General features: G+C 46.1%; 1 protein-coding gene across 1 annotated transcript in view; it reads right to left on the reverse strand.

The window, feature by feature from the left end:
* LOC140188661 (uncharacterized) overlaps nucleotides 1-16,030 on the reverse strand; it is a 40,648-nt gene extending 24,618 nt beyond the window's left edge. The window contains exons 1-2 of the mRNA XM_072245148.1: nucleotides 15,428-16,030; nucleotides 3,441-3,540 (exon numbers count right to left, since the gene is read on the reverse strand). Of these exons, the coding sequence (XP_072101249.1) occupies nucleotides 3,441-3,540; nucleotides 15,428-15,490 (163 nt within the window). The 5' untranslated portion in view covers nucleotides 15,491-16,030. The remainder of the gene's footprint in view (nucleotides 1-3,440; nucleotides 3,541-15,427) is intronic.
* Nucleotides 16,031-16,285: the final 255 nt, after the last annotated feature.

The raw sequence follows: 16,285 nt of genomic DNA on the forward strand, positions 1-16,285 counted from the left end.
CAGACCCTAACTCAGCCTCCCTCTTCTTTTACACCAATCCAGCTCCTACCCCTCCAATCACCCTAGCAACAACCTTACAATACCTCGGTCTTTCAGTCCCCCTTCAGTCCTCACTGGGGATCCATTCCCCACACCCCCCCTAGAATTGTATGCCCCACCCTTTCCACTTACTCTACCTGGAACTTGCTGCTTACCCTTCTACCCAGGACGGACCAGTCACGCTTCTCTGAGCCTCACTGATCTAGACCCCCAGGTCCCTCCCCTCAATCGCTCTCCCCCATACCAGCACAGCATGTAAGTTTCGATGCTGATCTTTGAGTAAATTTTGTCCCTTCCTCTCTCAAATGAGATGCCACCCATTAACAGAATCACCCCGATCGAACTTGGACTGACCTCAGGACCCATAGACTTCAGCTGCTTAAACTTCCTTGTGCTTTTACTGTGGACCCCTTCTGTGTTTGAAGGTGTGACTCTCACTGGGGTTCAGACCCCTCCCCCGAAGGTGCTGACCCTCTCTGGGGATCAGACCCCTCCCCCAAAGGTGCTGACCCTCTCTGGGGATCAGACCCCTCTCCTGAAGGCACAGACTTTCACTAGGGTTCAGACCCCTCCCCTGAAGGTACTGACTCTCACTGGGGTTCACACTGCCTGTGTGCCAGACAGCTTTGTATGCACATCATAGCATCAGCAGATTCTTCCACCAAGCAAGACACACTATCACATTTTGCGGCATTGACAGTCCTGGCTGAAGATCTTGGACAGATGTTTAAAGCTAACTTACTTTCGGTGACTCACAACCCCTGGACCAGCAAAGGGTGGGATGGGACCGACACCGACTTCAGCTTAAAGTGGCACCCAGGGATAAACAAAGCTGGGCAGAGAGATCTGTCCTAACTGGTCTGATTTGGTTCTCTGACTGTGACCAGGAGTGCCTAGACTGCTTCATGGCCCGGGGACCAGATATCGAAGCTTCAGCTGCAGGAGACGGAGGCCAGCTGTTCACAGTTAAATACTTTTGATCCCCAAGTAACCTGATTTCAAAGGTCCAATTGCAGGTATTTTTCCTCTCTGAAATTGGGCGTCTTTGCACCTCCGATAGAGAGCCAAGAACTGGCCAAAACCACATTCTCTGCAAGGTCTTACATACTGCCCCCACCGAGGGCGTAACACTTGGATTTCGTGTGGCTTGAAGTGAAGTAACCCCCTGATATCATGATCTCTGCTTAAATTTGTTATTTTTAACCTAATCTCACAGGGAAGTTAAATCCGAGTATTGTCTGCAAGAGCTTGCAGACACAAGGTCGCCACAAACATCACAGATGACGCACAAAGTGAACAAGCAGTAACCCTTCATTTCCCGGACAAAACCCATATTCCCACAGCACAGACTGACCTCAAAACCGAAGCCAGTAAGATGGTTTGATTTCCTCACTGATCAGGTGTGGCAATTTGTTTTATGGTTGCTGATCAAGTCAAAAGTTGCAAGCATTGTGTCCGTCTGAAGTTTGCGCCTGTGCAATGTTCTGTTATCACACTTCCTATCTCTGTACCACTTCCCAGTGCAAAAACATTCATCATCATTACACTTCTGCCCTGTGTCATATGACGTGGGCGATCACAGTCTTAACCGTGATTGTTCTTGTCAAAGTTTTCCACAGAAGTGGTTTGGCATTGCCTTCATCTGGGCAGTGTCTTTACTAAATGGGTGACCTCAGCCATTGTCAATTCTTGTCAGAGATTGTCTGCCTGGCATCAGTGGTCACATAACTAGGACTTGTGTTATGGACCAGTTGTTCATATGATCATCTGCCACTTGCTCCTACGGCTTCACGTGACCCTGGTCGGGGCGCTACACCTTGCCCAAGGGTGTCCTGCAGGCTAGCAGAGGGAAGGAGCACCTTACACCTCCTTTCATAGAGAGATATCTCCACCCTGCCACCTTCAACATGCAAAAATATTAGTCTGTAGTTTCCAGGGGTTTATCCTGTCAAGAGTCAAGCATCATAAGACCCTAGTTCAAATCTAATAAGCTCTTTAGTCAGCTCCCAAATGGGCACAAGCCTTCATAGTATCCAGGGCAACTTCAAGGGGCGGTGCCTCAGAAAGGCAGCATCCATCATCAAGGACCCCCAGCACCCAGCTCATGCCCTCTTCTCATTGCTACCATCAGGGAGGAGGTACAGGAGCCTGAAGGCTCACACTCAGCGATTCAGGAACAGCTTCTTCCCCCCTGCCATCCGATTTCTGAATGGACATTGAACCCTTAGACACTACCTCATTACTTCTTATTTCTAGTTTTCTTTTGCACGTTTTATTGAATTTAACTCTTTAATATATACTTACTGTAATTCACAGTATTTTTTCTCTATATCATCATGTATTGCATTGCACGGCTGCCACAATGTTAACACATTTCACAACATACGTCAGTGATATTAAACCCGATTCTGATTGTGATATATCGAAGGTGTTACAATTTAACTTCAAACACACAGTCATGGCATAACAAATCGTGTGTCACAGCGGTTCTGTTTTAATGCTCATTGTTACTTCTACAATGGGTCCTACTGCACAGAATACCATCTCTGCGTGCATGATGGTGGTAAACTGTGGAACGGTGGGCAAGAGAGATGCAGTGTGGGGTGGGAAAGGCAGATTAGGAGGAGGAATGGAGGGTGGCCTACATAGGGACAGAGGGTGGAGGCTCCTGGGGAGAGAGCAGTTAAGAACAAGAGGAAGCTAGTTCTTTATTTGTTATTTTATTTATTGAGATACAGCACGGAAACGGCCCTTCAGCCCCTTCGAGCCGCCCCACTCAGCAATTTAACCCTCGCTTAATCACGGGACAATTTACAATGACCAATTAACCTACCATCTGGTAGGTTTTTGGACTGTGGGAGAAACCAACGCGGCCATGGGGAGAACATACAAACTCCTTACAGACACCGGTGAGACTTGAACCCGGGCCGCTGTAGAGCGTTGTGCTAACCACTACTCTACCGTGCCAGAGTCCTACCATATGCACTTGGACCATTGTTGATCTGTAACCTGAAGTCAATTTCTTAACTTTGCTATGATACCCTAAACCACCATAAATTTATTAATCTTAATTTTACAAGCATGAATTGAATTGACTTTATTTCTTACATTCTTCATATACATGAGGAGTAAAAGTCTTTACATTATGTCTCCGCCTACATGTGCAATTTATAGTAATTTGTATTAAATAGTATGTACAACAGGACAGGACCCCAACATATACAAGCTTATGTGAAGCATATTTAAACGTGATCTGCTTTGTGTGAAAAAGTCTCTTTCCTGTTTCACACTGATTCTATTTTAAAACTGCTCCTTTCATTTAATGAAAATGGCTATTTCAATCCAACCATAATCTCACAGGGGTCGACTCTTACAATCACAGGAACACTATCCAATCCTACCTGGTCGACATTTGCTGCAGCACACCTGATGTTGCTTCGAAATGTACTCTATGGTTCGATTCGAGCAGTCTGACAGTTTTTTCTTTATGGTGGGATAGTCCTGCACAACAGGAAGCAAATACAAAGACAGAGTAACTAACTGCGTGCAAACACACAACAGACAGAGCATAGGCATTATCCAGTCACCATATATATTCACCTTAATCTATATTTATATCGTTAATGTTTAAATATTAAAGATGAGCTTTAGTTGTACATACATTGAAAGGCTTCGTTTGCTGTCAATGGCCAATACAGACCGAGGATTGTGCTGAAGGCAGCCCATAAGTGGCGCCATGCTTCCAGCACCAACATAGCGGGCCAACAACTCACTAACTTTAACTATAGGTCCTTGGAATGTGGGAGGAAACTAGAGACCCGGAGGAAACCCATGCGGTCACGGGGCGGATGTACAAACTCCTTACAGGCAGAGGCGGGCAGGAATTGAAACCCGTCAATGCTGTAAAGCAATTGTGCTAACTGCGCTGCACAGTGCTGTCACAATAATTCTACACTTGCTCAAATTCCCCCTTAGTTTCATCTGTTCAACAGACAGCAAGTGCAACCTAATCAATGTTCCACATAATAAAATTAGTCCAGCCCTTACAACGACTTCATAAACACAATTAATATGGTGCCTCCCAACCAGTCATCACCCTTCCATCTGTCCAGTTTAACTTTCCAAAGTCGTCTAGAGTTCTGCATCCTCTGTACTTTCATGCTGATTCAATCTTTGCTAATAAAAAAGATATTTCAAAATGTTTATAATTATTATTCAAGCAGCACACACGAAAAAATGCTGGTGAACACAGCAGGCCAGGCAGCATCTCTAGGAAGAGGTACAGTCGACGTTTCGGGCCGGGACCCTTCGTCAGGACTAACTGAAAGAAGAGCTAGTAAGAGATTTGAAAGGGGGAGGGGGAGGGGGAGATCCAAAATGATAGGAGAAGACAGGAGGGGGAGGGATGGAGCCAAGAGCTGGACAGGTGATTGGCAAAAGGGATACCAGGCTGGAGAAGGGAGAGGATCATGGGACGGGAAGCCTAGGGAGAAAGAGAAGGGGGGAGGGGACCCCAGAGGGTGGAGGGCAGGCAAGGAGTTAATAGTGAGAGGGACAGAGGGAGAAAAAAGAGAGAGGGAAAAAAGGGGGAAAAAGTAAAAAATATAAAAAATGTATTAAATAAATAAGGGATGGCGTGTGAAGGGGAAGAGGGGCATTAACAGAAGTTAGAGAAGTCAATGTTCATGACATCAGGTTGGAGGCTACCCAGACAGAATATAAGGTGTTGTTCCTCCAACCTGAGTGTGGCTTCATCTTGACAGTAGAGGAGGCCGTGGATAGACATATCAGAATGGGAATGGGACGTGGAATGGCCACACACTTTAATTCCACGTCCCATTCCCATTCTGATACATCTATCCAAGTTGGAGGAACAACACCTTATATTCCGTCTGGGTAGCCTCCAACGGGATGGCATGAATATTGACTTCTCTAACTTCCGTTAATGCCCCTCCTCCCCTTCACACCCCATCCCTTATTTATTTAATACATTTTTTTATATTTTTTATTTTTTCCCCCTTTTTTCCCTCTCTCTTTTTTCTCCCTCTGTCCCTCTCACTATAACTCCTTGCCTGCTCTCCACCCTCTATGCTCCCCTCCCCCCTTCTCCTTCTCCCTAGACTTCCCGTCCCATGATCCTCTCCCTTCTCCAGCCTGGTATCCCTTTTGCCAATCAACTGTCCAGCTCTTAGATCCACCCCTCCCCCTCCTGTCTTCTCCTATCATTTCGGATCTCCCCCTCCCAAATCTCTTACTAGCTCTTCTTTCAGTTAGTCCTGACGAAGGGTCCCGGCCTGAAACGTCGACTGTACCTCTTCCTAGAGATGCTGCCTGGCCTGCAGCGTTCATCAGCATTTTTTGTGGGTATGGCTTGAATTTCCAGCATCTGCAGATTTCCTCGTGTCTGCATAATTATTATTCAACTATTTTTGCATCTCGGTAATTTGCCTGAACACTTACTTTTCAAGTTCAATGACTGTTTGAAACCCTGCAGTCCCATTTCCTCTTTTTCGTTACCGAGTTCAAATCAGAAAGCTTCAGCTACTGGTCCTTATTGGGAATCCTCACACCTGAAACTACTGAACAAACGGCACAACTTTTCCCTGCTCTCTAGAAGTCAAGAAGTTTACATGCCACATGGCAAATGAGAAGCCAGCTGAAGTTCAGAAACCTGGCATAGTGGAGCTCCCATCATAAATTCACAACCTAACCTCCCCCATCTAGAAAGGCGAGAACATGCCAGAGAGGTCATAATCATGACCATTTTCAAGGAAGGAGTCAAATCAGATTTATGGTAACTACAGAGGGATCTCCCTGGGGTGTGGCATAGGGAAACGGATTACCAGACTCATCCTCCCACTGGCTGAAGAGTTGCTCTCTGAATCACATCTGGATTCCAATCATCTAGGAGCCACAATGGACGTATTAGGACAGCAGGATTCACTGACGCTGGTCAACACCAGACTCACAAAAGCCTTTCAAGATTTAAGATTCAAGATTATTTATTATCTTTCTTCAGGAACTGATGTAGTGTGAAAAAAACACGATAAGCATTAAAAGAAAATAAATATAAAGGCAATCCTATAAAACACAAAGCAACGCTTACAAAATGCTGGAGAAACTCAGCGGGACCTGATGAAGGGTCTCGGCCCGAAGCATCGACTGCTAACTCTCTTCCATAGATGCTGCCTGACCTGCTGAGTCCCTCCAGCATTTAGTGTGTGAGTGTGCTGCTGCCTTGGGTTTCTAGCATCTCGTGTCTATAAAACATAATGTACCATTAATAGTTGAGATTGACCGAAAGCACATAAAATTAGCTTATATCTTGTACACAGACTGATTGCATGTACAAAAAGTGATACCGGGCATCTGAACATGAGGTGACTGAAGGAAATGATAAAGTGACTCTAGGCAAGAGGAACTCCTACGGTGGGTAGTGTACGTATGAAGTGTGGAGTGTGAGCATAAGGTGACAGCGCATGGGGTGGATGAAGGGAGCTGAGAGTCTGTGGAGAGGGGTGGTTGACGTGAATGTAGTGGTGGTGTTGTGTGTTAATGGGTTGAGGTGTTGATCAGCCAGACAGTTTGGGGAAAGCAACGTGTTTTCTAGTGGTCCTGGCATGAATGCTGTGTGGCCTCTTCCCTGGTGGGAGTTGGACAAACAGCCCAGAAGCAGGGTGGGATCCTTTGGTTCCATCAACAGAGCTACTACCATGCAAGCAATGATCTTAACCATCAAGTCCATAGCAAATCCAAACACAATGTGGAGTCACGTCAAACATTGCTCCAAGTATCTTATCTTAAGCTTTCTGACCATAATGCAGCACTTTTCCTTCAATAAGCTTTGTACTAGAAGTAGTTAATCTACTGAACAAGCAGGAACTGTTCAAGGTCTTTTTTTTTTGCCTCCAAACCAGAAACAATATCATTCCAAAGTCAAACGTCAAACTCCAGTAAGCAGATAACATTTTCCAGAAGCACATGCTCAGAGGCTGGCTCTCACTGTTTACATTCAAAGTTCAAAGTAAGTTAATTATCAAAGCACATTTATGTCACCATATAAAGGCATCTGTTAGTCTTGCGAGACCATAGATCTGCACCTGGAAAGTCTTCACTCTCCAGGGCGCAGTCCTGGGCAATGTTGTATGGAAGGCCGGCAGTTGCCCATGCTGCAAGTCTCCCCCTCCACAACACCGATGTTGTCCAAAGGGAAGACACTAGGACCATACAGCTTGGCACCAGTAACGTCACAGAGCACTGTGTGATTAAGTGCCTTGCTCAAGGACACAACACGCTGCCTCGGATGGGGCTCGAACTCACGACCTTCAGATCGCTAGCCGAATGCCTTAACCACTTGGCCACGTACCCATATACAACCCTGACATTCATTTTTCTTGTGACCAAGTCACAGTAAATACCAGAAACACAATAGGATCAATGAAAGCCTGCACCCAACAGGGCCAACAACCAACATGCAAATATAAAAAGAAAGAGAAAAAAAATAAAAACAATAATAATAAATAAATAAGCAATAAATGTCAAGAACATGAGATGAAGAGTCCTTGAAAGCGAGTCCATAGATTGTGAGAACAGTTCAGTGATGGGGTGAGTGAAGTTATCCCCTCTGGTTCAAGAGCCTGATGGTTGAGGGGTAATAACTGTTCCTGAACCTGGTGGTGTGGGTCCTGAGGCTCCTGTACCTTCCTCCTGATGGCAGCAGTGAGAAGAGAGCATGGCCTGGATGGTGGGTTTCCTGTTGATAGATGTTGGTTTCCCGCTCAGTGTAGATGTGCTCAATGATGGGGAGGGCTTTACAAGTGATGGACTGGGCCGTATCCACTACTTTTTGTAGGATTTTCTGTTCAAGGGAATATTGAGGTTTGATCAGATTCTGCAGCAACCCTTAACTTTGTATGAAGCGTTGGGCATCGAAATGGTGATAGGTGAAGCCAGGTGGGTGGAAAAGGTAAAGGGCTGGAGGGAAAGGAATCCAATAAGAGAGGAGAGTGGACCATAGGAGAAAGGGAAGGTGGAGGGGCACCAGGGGGAGGTGATAGGCAGGTGAGAACAGGTAAGAGACCAGAGTGGGGAATCGAAGAAGAGGGGAAGGGGGTGGGAATTTTTTTTTAAACCTGAAAGAGAAATCATTGTTCATGCCGTCAGGTTGGAGGTTACAAGGTGCTGCTCCTCCACCCTGAGGGTGACCTACCTCATCACTAGAGGAGGCCATAGACCGACGTGTCAGAATGGGAATGGGAGTCGGAATTAAAACTGTTGAACCACCGAGAAGTTCTGCTTTTGGCGGAGGGAGCGGAGGTGGTCGACGAAACAGTCCCCCCATTCATGACGAGTCTCACTAAGGTAGAGGGGGCCGCATCGGGAGCACTGGACACAATAGACAACCCCAGCAGGTTCACAGGTGAAACGTGGCCTCACGTGGAAGGACTGTCTGGGGCCCAGAATGGAGGCGAACGGCACTTTGGCTGCCTGCAGGGATGAAGGGATGAATGCCAGGAGGGAGATTAGTGGGTGGGGGGGGGGAGAAAATGGACAAAGGTATCACAGAGGGAGCCTTTCTTGCAGAAAGTGGGGGGGGGGGGGAGAGGTAAAGATGTGTTTACAGTAGGATTCCTCTGGAGATGGCACGTTGCTGAGAATGATAAGTTGGATGCAGAGGGTCATGGGGCCATAGGTAAGGAGGCAAAAAGATGGGATGAGCATGGATGTCCAGGAAAGGGAGGAGACGCGGGTGAGGGCAGCATCAATGGTGGAAAGTACTACTTAGTGTGGTTTTGTTCCTAACATGAAAGGAAACGCAGAAAATTCAAACAAAGATTAGGGAATAGAAGCGCCCCTTCAATATACGAAAGGCAGGTAAGGACAAAGAGGCAGCGGCTTGGAGAAAGAAACAGATACAAGGAGGCAGACAGAACCAAACAGACAAGGACACACACACACTCACACAGGCCAAGAGAAAAGAAATTCATGAAGAGAAACAGATTACAAATAGACAGGCGTTGAATAAAACATTCAGAATCAGATCAGCTTTTTCATCACTGTCAACAAGTTCGTTTTCATACCCTGCGGCACACTGGGCAGCATTGTTGCCACACCCAGTTGCATGGGACTGTATTTTACAAGACCAGCGAACTGCCGGCTGGTCGCTTGACCCAGCACGTTGGAAAGCATGAAGAAGGGTCTCGGCCTGTTTACTCATTTCCATAGATGAGAGCTGCCTGGAGATCCTCCAGCAGTTTGTGTGTTCGAACTTGGGACCATTCACCTCAGATGATGTTGTGCTGATGCCACTGCACCACCGCACCACCGGCCAGCTATTGCTGCCTTATACCACGTTAAATATGTAATCTTGCCGCAGCAGTACACTGCAGAGACAAAAAATTATTATTAAATTACAGAATAAATAAGTAGGGCAAAAAATACTAAGTGGCATTCATGGGATCATGGACTGTTCAGAGCTCGGATGGCGGAGAAGAAGCTGCTTCTGAATGGTTGGGTGTGGGTCTTCAGACTCCTGTATCTTTGACACAGGTAAAGGGCAGGAAAAGATAGAGATTCTCCTCAACGATCTGACTCTCACTATTGTTCAGGTCAACCGGATAAGGGCAGACCTACAACTTTCCAATCATTGGCAATGTGCTGGAACATCAGAGGGAAGGAAAAGGGCTAAAGGAAGTGTGCCTCTCTTCGGCTTGTTGCAGGACTCTTGAAGCAAAAAGAGCAGCTGAGAGAAGGGGTGGTGGTGTCATTAATAAACATAAATACTCGGATAAATCACAGCTAAACATCTAGTTCTGAAAGCATTCCAGCACTCATAAACAGGAAATCCTGCGCAGAGAGCAGAGGCACAGGGAGTGCGAGGCAGGTCAGAACAAGAAACAACGCCGGTTTCCTTCCTGTGTGTAATGTAGCCCCCATTTCAGATCCCTTAGTTAAACATACTCCTACTGTCTCTGCTGCCGTTGATACACTATCTCCAGTTCACACACATCCACTCCAAACCAAAACAATTTACACCACAGCCTCAGGCACTTCGTGAGGAGGAAGTTGCCTTGCAAGTACTGTGGAGCTCTGAGAGAGCAGGAAAGGCATTCCACAGGAAGAGGTTAAACTCTAGAACCGGCCATTCTTTCTAACTGGGCCCAAATTAGGAATGGTGACCAACAATTCAGCCACGAAAGGCAGCTGAGCCTGGTCCAGTTTTCAAAAGGACAATTAAGATTGTAACTAGCACCTTGGCTCTCCGGCTATCTAAACCGAAACTGGCCAGCTCACTGCAGAAGCAGTGAGCTAATAAAAGCTGCAGCCTGATCTCCCTGCAAATTCACTGCTACGTGAATAATTCCTCATCATTAATCAAAAACTAACAGGCATGCAGCTTTCGCTGACCTGTTCCCTCTCTAAATATGGCATTCAACCAGATACAAATGAATTATGTGTAATGACTTCCAAGAACTAAATATCATTAGGAACTCAATGATTTAATGAACCATAAGCTGAATAAACTATGTTTTCAGAATACTCCCCTGGGTAATTCCACAATACGCATGCACATCTATAGAAGTGGCTTGGGTATTAGGGGTTTGATGTTTTTCCCGTCGTGTCCAGTTGGACAAGGTTGGGGGTTTGGGGTTTGCAAGTTGTGTTTCTTTTTCATGTGTGGGGGGGTTGTGTGTGTGTGGCGGGGGGAGGTTGATGTTTTTTTCTTTCAACTACTACCATGGTTTTTCTGTATTTCATGGCTATCTGGAGAGGACAAACCTCAGAGTTGTATTCTGCGTACATACGTTGATAATAAAATGAACATTTGAACCTTTGAATATAAATATATACAGGCGCCTATTAAAAGTATTCACCGCATCCCCCCCACCATCCTGGAAGTTTTCATGTTTTATTGTTTTACAATCACGGTGGATTTAATTTGGCCTGTTTGACACTGATCAACAGAAGAGGAATCTTTCGGGTCAAAGTGCAAACAGATCTTTGATGAAGTGATCTAAATTAACTACAAATATAAAACACAAAATAATTGATTGCATTATTACTCACTCCCTTCAAGTCAGTACTTAGCAGATACCCTCTTGGTAGCAACTACAGCCTTGAGTCTATAAGAATAGGTCTATTAGCTTTGCACATCTGGACACAGCAATTTTTCCCCGTTCTTCTTCACAAAACTGCTCAAGCTCCGTCAGATTGCATGGGGATCGTGAGTGAACAGCCCTTTTCAAGACTGGCCACAAATTCTCAATTGGATTGAGATCTGGACTCCAGGACATTAACGTTGTTGTTTTAAGCCATTCCTGTGCAGCTTTGCCTTTATGCTTGGAGTCATTGTCTTGCTGGAGAACAAATCTTCTCCCAAGTCGCAGTTCTCTTGCAGACTGCATCAGGATTTCCTCCAGGATTTCCCTGTATTTTGCTGCATTCATTTTACCCTCTCCCTTCATAAGCCTTCCAGGGCCTGCTGCAGTGAAGCATCCTCACAGCATGATGCAGCCTCCACCATGCTTCACAGTAGGGATGGTGTGTTTCTGATGGTACGCAGTGTTTTGCTTATGCCAAGCATAGCGTTTAATCTGATGGCCAAAAAGCTCAATTTTCGTTTCATCAAACCATAGAACCTTCTTCCAGCTAACTTCAGAGTTTCTCACATGCCTTCCAGCAAACTCTAGCTGAGATTTCATGTGAGTTTTTTTCAACAGTGGCTTTCTCTTTGCCACTTTCCCATAAAGCTGTGACCAGTGAAACACCCAGGCACCAATTGTTGTATATGCAGTCTCTCCTAACTCAGCCACTGAAACTTGTAACTCCTCCAGAGTTACCATAGGTCTCTTGGTGACCTCCATCGCTAGTCCCCTTCTTGCACGATCACTCAGTCTTTGAAGATAGCCTGCCCTAGGCAGATTTACAGCTGTTCCATATTCATTCCATTTCTTGATGATTGGCTTAACTGTGTACTCCAAGGGATATTCAGTGACTTTGAAATTTTCTTGTATCTATCTCCTGACTTGTGCTTTTCAATAACCTTTTTTGCAGAGTTGCTTGGAGTGTTCGCTTGTCTTCATGGTGTAGTTTTTACCAGGATACTGACTCACCAGCAGTTGGACCTTCCAGATACAGATGTGTTTTTACCACAGTCAATTGAACCATCTTGACGGCACACAAGTCTCCCTTTAACTAATTATGTGACTTCTCAAACCAATTGGCTGCACCAATGATGATTCGGTGTGTCATATTAAAGGGGGTGGTGAATACTTATGCAATCAATTATTTTGTGGTTTATATTTGTAATTAATTTAGATTGCTTTGTAGAGATCTGTTTTCACTTTGACACAAAAGTTTTTTTTCTGTTGATCAGTGTCAAAAAAGCAAAATTAAATCCACTTTGATTCAATGTTGTAAAACAATAAAACATGAAAACTTCTGGGGGGGGGGATGAATATTTTTTACGGGCACTGTGTACATTTTCTCAAAAGGAAAACAAGAAAACTAAAGCTGCCAGAAATCTAAAATTCTAAAACTCTCGGGAGGCAAGAAAATTAATATCTCATGTCATTGACATTTCATCAGCACTAGGTAAACTTTGAAACCAAATGCCCATATTTTGCAAATGAGCAGGAAGGGGGGGAAATACTCCTTTGAGGGTGCTGACTTTGCCTTCTGAAGGTGCTCACTCCCACTGGAGTCCAGACTCCTTCTCCTGAGGCTGCTTTTTTTAAATTTCAAAATATACTTTATTCAAAAATAAAATTATATACAATAAACCATTCAATAACTTTCTATCCTTTACATACGTTTCCATTATGGTCTGTTCCATACTTATGGCCACCCACGTGGCACTCCAGTTGTTCACCTTACCACATTATTGTTGAGGGGTATACCCCCCGCCACCCGACCCCTCCCACTCCCGGGGGTGAAGAAACCTATACCGTGGTCCTTCCCCACCAGGACCTTGCAGTGGCTGCACCAACTTTCAGTGCGTCCCTCAGCACGTACTCCTGCAACCGAGAATGTGCCAGTCGGCAGCATTCTCCCACGGACATCCCCGTGTGCTGGTAGATCATCAAGTTTCGGGCTGACCAAAGAGCGTCTTTCACTGAGTTGATGATCTGCCAGCAGCACCGGATGTTGGTCTCTGTGTGCGTCCCCGGGAACAGCCCGTAGATCAGAGAGTCCTCCGTTACACAGCTGCTGGGGATGAAACGTGACACTAGCCCGTCCATCCTCCTCCACAGCCTCTCTGCGAACTGACAGTGTGCAAAGAGGTGGGTCTGAGGCAGTTAACTGTCACTGTCACTGCCCCTCCTCTCATGAAGGTGCAGACCCTCCCAGCACTATATAGCCAGGGAGATGCCCCTGGCACCACATTACAAACAGGGAGATTATAATACTCAAATATGAACCATCACCCCATTTTGTTCTCAATTAAAACCAAAAGGTCATTGACGAAGAACCACAGACATTCTACCTTGGCATTATCTGGATCAGGGGCTACTTTACACTCCACAGACTTGCCCTCGCCTATACGAATCACCAGTGTTAACCTTTGTGGTTCTATAAATAGAAGCCCTTTACTTACAGAACATGCGTTTTATTAACAAGGCCAGCATTTATGGCCCATCTCACGCTGTATCAAACCACAAAGAGAATATTTGCATATCAAAAAATTCCAACTCACTGTCTGTGCATACCTCAAGAGGTACTTAAATAGTTTCTCTTATATGCTTCCCCCACAATCCTCCTCCATAGAGACAGAGATCAGTAAATGACCAGCTGTGGCCCCGGAAAGTGACCATTTCTCACATTTGGATGCTGCTTAAAGCCATCAGTCAGTAAGGTTGATATCTAGGTCAACAAATACTCCCATCAATTCACTTTAATAGAACACAACCCACCAATTTAATTATCTCTTACAAGCAATCTCTTACTTGCTCTTCTTTCAGTTAGTCCTGACGAAGGGTCTCGGCCCGAAACGTCGACTGTACCTCTTCCTAGAGATGCTGCCTGGCCTGCTGCGTTCACCAACAACTTCTATGTGTGTTCCACCAATTTAATTTATTGATACACACCAGTACACTGTAACTACCGTTCAACAGGGTGCACTACTGAAGGTGTGCAGCAAAACACCACCATCCAAAGGAGAATTAGGGATCAAATATAAATGCTGGCCTTGCTAGAGGAAAAACCAGTAAACCCAGCCAAGAACCATCTGGTCCAAACACACAGGACAGGGTACAGCGCAGGCAACGTACAGAAAAGGAATGATGCAGATGGGACAGGATACAGCACAGATGATGTATGGGACAGCAGAGGACAGTGCAGATGGAGTACAGAACTGCATAGAGTGCAGATGATGCACGGGACAGGGCACAATGCAGATGGAATATGGGACGGTGTACAGTGAAGATGGAGTGTGGGACAGGGTACAGTGCAGATGGAGTATGGGACAGGGTACAATGCAGGTGGAGTATGGGACAGTATACAGTGCATATGATGTACAGGGCAGGGTACAGTGCAGATGGAGTACAGGACAGTGTGCAGTGCAGGTGGAGTACGGGACAGGGTACTGTGCAGGTGGAGTACAGGACAGGGTACAGCACAGACAGCGTATGGCACTGTGTACAGCACAGACAGCGTATGGCACTGTGTACAGCACAGATGGTGCTTGGGACGGGTACAGCAGAGAGAGCATACAACGCAGACAGTGTACAGACAGGACAGGGTGCAGCGCAGGAAGTGAACATGATAGGCTACAGTAGACTGTATACAGAGTAACACACAGTGCAGACAGTGTGCAGTGTGACAGGGGCCAAGGCAGGGAGTAAGACAATGTACAGGACTGCCTACTGTGTTTACAGTATACAAGATACGATCCCAAACCTACAATACAGGCTACAATACAGATAGTGTACAGGACAAGGTACAGCGTAATCACCACATGACTGCATAATACACGGGACAATGCACGTTCGGTAGCAGATCATAGTGAACACCGACAGTCTCCGTCTCGATCACCTGAGCTCAAACAATCCCTTGTTTGCGCTTTTTTCCGACTCCTCGATCAGGGGGAACAATCAAATTCAGTAATGTTTTTGACATTTTCAAAGAACCTTAATCTAATCATAAATGGATTCCGCTATCGGTCACCCAACGTTCAGAAGGAAGTTTCACTTTTTGGATTCCCTCTTTTGCCCTCGGCAATTCCCTGAAAATCTTCTCTTCAATTCCCTGCTTTTTAACCATCTCTCGATATTTCTCCAACTCCGAATTCTTAATTCCTTCTTTTAACTTAAATCTCTCTCTCTCTCTCTCTCTCACTCACTCCCACACCTCCTCCCAGCTCCTCTCCGTGTCATCTTTTCTCACCCACCTGGTGAGCCGCGCTCCTCGCCAGAACGGTAAGCAACAGGTACAGAAGGCGTAGGAAGGTCATCTTACTCCGTGGCCGAAGAGTGGCGGGCTGAGAGAATCGCACCGGGCGCCAAGGAGCTGGACCCGAGAGCCCTCAAAGCGCGGAACTGTTCACTTTTTTTTGCTGCTCGGAAACCAAACGTCAAATGACTCAGTCTGGGGTGGTGCCGACCGTTACGCCATTTAAAGGGACCCGCATCAAAGGGGATTTTGAAACGCAGCACAGCTCACGGTCGCCCAGCTAGTTGAACTCAAGAGTCACCCAGCACAACTCAGCGCCGTCCAAGCGCAAGCCAGCGTCTCCGGGAAATAAAATCAAGTTCCCTCTGTACCTTCCAGCAGCTCGGCGCAGGGCAACCCGGCAGAAAGAGGTTCTCGGAAGTGTCAGCGAGTGCAGTCCGGGGCCATCCAACACAGCCCAGGATCTTAGACAGAGAAAGTCCAACTCAGTCTGGGGTTACCTTGTAGTTTTCTCCTGAACCAACGTGACCCTGGGTCAGCCGCAAAAGCGCAACTCAGAAATGGGGATGTTTGCTGACGATTGCATAATGCTTCAAACCACTTTACACAACTTCTCAGCAAATGCAGAACCACCTGCGAACACGCAAAAAAACCAGAGCACCTCCCGGCAGGGTCTGATACGCGACAATAAGTAGCAAGGTGCACGTCCCGCGCACCACCGCCGGGGAGTGACCATCTCCGGTGGTAGTTCATGCCGCCTACTGGCATCCTGCAAAGGCGCTGCCGTTTCTGAATGGCCCCGATTTTACATTCTGCTGTTAACAGGGCCAGAGTGACGCTCTACACACTTTGACGT

Source organism: Mobula birostris, chromosome 27, assembly GCF_030028105.1.
Source record: "Mobula birostris isolate sMobBir1 chromosome 27, sMobBir1.hap1, whole genome shotgun sequence".
In the NCBI taxonomy this organism is placed as follows: domain Eukaryota; kingdom Metazoa; phylum Chordata; class Chondrichthyes; order Myliobatiformes; family Myliobatidae; genus Mobula; species Mobula birostris.